The sequence below is a fragment of the Pundamilia nyererei genome, unplaced genomic scaffold (assembly GCF_000239375.1).
Source record: "Pundamilia nyererei isolate P.nyererei 1_Seehausen unplaced genomic scaffold, PunNye1.0 scaffold00290, whole genome shotgun sequence".
NCBI classification, from domain to species: domain Eukaryota; kingdom Metazoa; phylum Chordata; class Actinopteri; order Cichliformes; family Cichlidae; genus Pundamilia; species Pundamilia nyererei.
The window spans coordinates 636,490-640,656 of NW_005187691.1; the positions used below are offsets into that span (position 1 = coordinate 636,490).

General features: G+C 42.3%; 1 protein-coding gene across 1 annotated transcript in view; it reads right to left on the bottom strand.

Moving 5' to 3' along the window:
• Nucleotides 1–3,576, bottom strand: part of LOC102206826 (beta-1,4 N-acetylgalactosaminyltransferase 2-like) — a 48,018-nt gene extending 44,442 nt beyond the window's left edge. The window contains exons 1-2 of the mRNA XM_005750858.1: nt 3,087–3,576; nt 2,357–2,459 (exon numbers count right to left, since the gene is read on the bottom strand). Of these exons, the coding sequence (XP_005750915.1) occupies nt 2,357–2,459; nt 3,087–3,576 (593 nt within the window). The remainder of the gene's footprint in view (nt 1–2,356; nt 2,460–3,086) is intronic.
• Nucleotides 3,577–4,167: the final 591 nt, after the last annotated feature.

The window sequence follows — 4,167 nt, forward strand, 5'->3', positions numbered from 1 at the left end:
GCGAAGGAACGGTGCCTGTCCGGTTCTCTCCCGTGCACGAGAAACATGAAGAAGCTTGCCTACTTGTGTCTTGCTTTGCAGTGTAATTATATTGCCTTCAACGTTCCAGCGGATAGATTCAAGCTACAAACCTATCACTGTGTCTTTAAGATAGGTAGATAGACAGATTCTATTTATATATAGGATTTGCTCAAGGAGTTCCAGTGACTATATGCAATGCATTTCAACAAAGAATATACTTTGATTCCCTCCAGTGGAAAACAGTTGTAACTCTAAATGTACTGAGGTGTATTCCAGGAAGCAGCTTTAATGTAGTTAGAGGCTGATTTCTGTTCCACAAAATGCTGTTTTTTCTGATTGAGGACAACAAGACAACTTGTGTTTTCCATCTGGACCCCTACACTGAAACATTTAAGGTACCGCACATTATTGTAAGTATGTTTTGTCAAGATTCCATTCACAGTTGCTGTTTTGTTTGAATACAGCCAAACTGAACTAAGAAGGTTTGGACTCTTTGTAAGTCTTACAAAGATATTACTTGTATAATGCATTAATCTGCACAGTGGCACAGTGTTTGCCGGCACAACATCGTTGGTGAACAAGCTCTTTTTTTCAGGACATAGGATCATATCAGCAACCCTGCAACATACAATCCTTCAGAAACTGCCCCTCTGGCTTTTTCCACTTTAGTGATTAATTCACTAACCCCATAACTTGCTTGGATGGCAAAATCAGTGTCGGCATAAACTTTGTGAAAAGGTTCTAGTAGTTTTTGGTAGCCTTCTTTATATCTGTTTGGCCAATTTTTTTCCCCTGTCATCTCCCTTGTTGTTCTCACAATTCAACGTGTTTAGTCTCATGCGACTAAACATGGCTTGAGATTATATTCCTTAAGTACAGCAAGTTTCTCCTTACATATAAGGCAGGTCGCTTTTCAACCAAACTCACAAAAAATACTGCAGAGTCCATCTTTCTTGAAATTATCGGTCTACGTCATCCACTTTCCTTTAGGTTTGGAAAGCAACATTTTCTGCTTCTTCTTCTTCTGCTAATATTACCATTTCTTCTTCAGCTGCTGCGGTTTCTTTGCCCTGCTCTAGTCAAAAACTGCACTTACTTTGGAAATTTAAATGATAACTTACTTAATTTTTTTTTTCATTGCAGAAAAAACCCAAAAAGTAACTTCAAGGGCAAAATTGCATTATATATTTTACATCAATTCACAGGCTGGAAGAAGGGGAGGTGCGGGCTGGAAGTGGCCCGGGGGCTGTGAGTTTGAGACTCCTGCTACGAGATGTTTTTGAAAAGTTATCTGAAATTTATTTTGAACCTATAAACCTGTTTAAAGGGTAAATATATTTAATTATTTGAGTATTTTATTTTATTGTCCCATGTCAATTATTTTCAACATCCCATTTCTGAATATATTATGTTTTAAATAAGTGTAAATAAATATCAGTTTTAATATTTTGTATGCTTTGCATTACTTTCAGTTATACAGTTTATATAGTTCTTAATAAGGTGTACTTTCTTGTGTTATGATCAGTTTCATTGTGAACAAATTCAAATGCCTATTCTGGATCTGATTAGGCACGCGTTCCTGTAATTTGGTCACCAACTCAGAGTTGAGCTCAACATTTATTACGCTTGTAAATATAATTTTTGGGGGTTAAATAAATGGAAACTATATTTTTCTAATAATTCCTGGGACTTCTTCTGTTTTTCAACTCGGTCCATCACACACTGTGTATCAGTTTCTACAGCAGAACTCACCTTGACAGCAGATAATGGGGAACCTTTGAAGCTCAGGGTCTCCTGATGATGCTTTTTTTAAAATCAAGTCTGTGAGATACTCATGGACTGTGATACTTGTCAAAGCTTTTCTTTAGCATAGACTCCGCCTTTGTTTGAAGCATTTGAATAGCTCTGGCTTTCTATCCTCAGTTTCATTTAAATCTTTCTGAATTTCCAAAAAGATGCTAAGCAGCATTCAAATGTGGTTTTGTGTTGGGGATCTTCGTCCTTTCTACTTCTCTTTTTGCTGTCAATCCTTTGAGAAATAATCATTTTGCATCTCTGTAATGTAAGGATTTATAAAAACATTTATGTTTATAGAACACTCTTTTCTTCTAAGTTCCAACCAACCTGTCAAATCTTATTATACTCACTTCGCTCTTTCATTGGTTTTCTCCGCCTGCAGCAGCTAAACTCATTTAAAAAATACAATATATTGAAAAGTTGTTATTGCTGGTATGTGATTTCCTGGTAATGTTCATAGATTTAATGCAAATAATACATTGAAATAGGAATATTATAAATGAAAGAAAATTGTACATTTACAGCAGGAGTGGCCAACCCTAGGCACGCGTAGTTAACTGATGGCAAGACCGTAGCTGGACTGGCCATCGGGCATACCAGGCATTTACTCGGTGGGTCGATGGTAGGGTTGCCAACCGTCCCTTAAAAAACGGAATCGTCCCGTATTTAGAAACAAAAGTACACGTCCCGTATTGAGCTAATAAGGGACGCACTTTGTCCCGTAATACAGTGAGAATCAAAAGTAGTCTATAACTTTTAATGGAATTAACGCTTTGTTTGAAAACATAATTCCCAGCCCCTCTCCTGCTTTGTGACCAATGAGCTGACAGCACACTTATGACAATTCGAGTATGACAATTCAGATTACCGCTCATCTCATTGGTCGAGGAAAGGTTGCTTACGGAGAAAATACCGGAAGACAACAGATGACCACAACAACAAGCATGGCCAACAGGGAAACAAACGCCGACACTGCGGTGCAAGTCTCCCATATGGAAAAGAAATAGTAAAAACTTATATGTGATCACTCATGAAAGTGGCCACTTTCATGAGTAAATCATATAAGGCTTACATGATTTACTCATGAAAGTGGCCACTTTCTCATTACTTTCATACATTGTTTTATTAAGTATCCAAAACATACAAGTTTCATTGTATAATTTTAATAGGCAGGCCAAACAGCTTCTCTTTCACTAGCGAGGCACTTGAGAATGATGGAGAGAGAGAGCAAGGAAGACAGGGAGCAACGGAGATCCCAAGGTCCTCACCGACGGGGGTGTTGGCGAAACCCGCCCTCCGCAGACCTATGTGTACGCTAGCGAGGAGCATCAGAACGATGTAAAGGGAGCATAGATGAGGAGGAGGCAAGGAGTGTCTGAAGTCCAAACAGAGAGTGGTGTTCGCGTAATAGGCAGGCCAAGCAGCTGCTCTTTCACTAGCGAGGCGCAGGAGAACGATGGAGAAGGAGCAAGGAGGACGAGGAGCAACGGAGAGCTCGATGTCCTCACCGACGGCGGTTTTCGCAAAACCCACCCTCTGCAAACCTAAGCATACTCTAGCAAGGAGCGTGACAAGGATGTAGAGGGAGCAAGGAGGACGAGGAGGCTCGGAGAGCCTGAGGTCCAACTGGAGGGCGGTGTTCGCGTAATAGGCAGGCCAAGCAGCTGCTCTTTCACTAGCGAGGCGCAGGAGAACGATGGAGAAGGAGCAAGGAAGACGAGGAGCAACGGAGAGCCCGAGGTCCTCACTTAGGCCCATTTACGCGTAACCCAAGGCCCATCCGGCAAAGCGCTCACCTGCGAGGAGCAGGAGAACGAAGCAGAAGGAGGTCGCAGTACGGGGAAGCAGGGAGAGTCCGAAGTCCTCACTTAGGCCAGTTTACGCGAACACTGCCGAGAAGGAGACATTGATGATGATGATGATCTGAAGTTGAGAGTTGTTTCCTCCGACGTTTCGGGGTCCCTTGAGACCCCAGTGTTTGTCATCGTAACTTACGAATGTGCATTGGGGTTGCGAAATACCCCATCGCCATTACTAAGGGGTCACAGTGTACCCACGGAGTAAAGAGCACCCCCAGTCCTCGCGAAGGCCAGTTTACGCGTAACTTGGGGCCCACCCGGCTAAGCACTTGCCTGCGAGGAGCAGGAGAATGGAGCAGAAGGAGGTAGGAAGGCGGCAGGGAGAGTCTGAGGACCTCAAGGAGGGCGGTTTAAATGGTAAATGGCCTGCATTTGTATAGCGCTTTTCTAGTCCATAGGACCCGAAAGCGCTTTACACTACATTCAGTCATTCACCCATTCACACACACATTCACACACTGGCGATGGCAAGCTACATTGTAGCCACAGC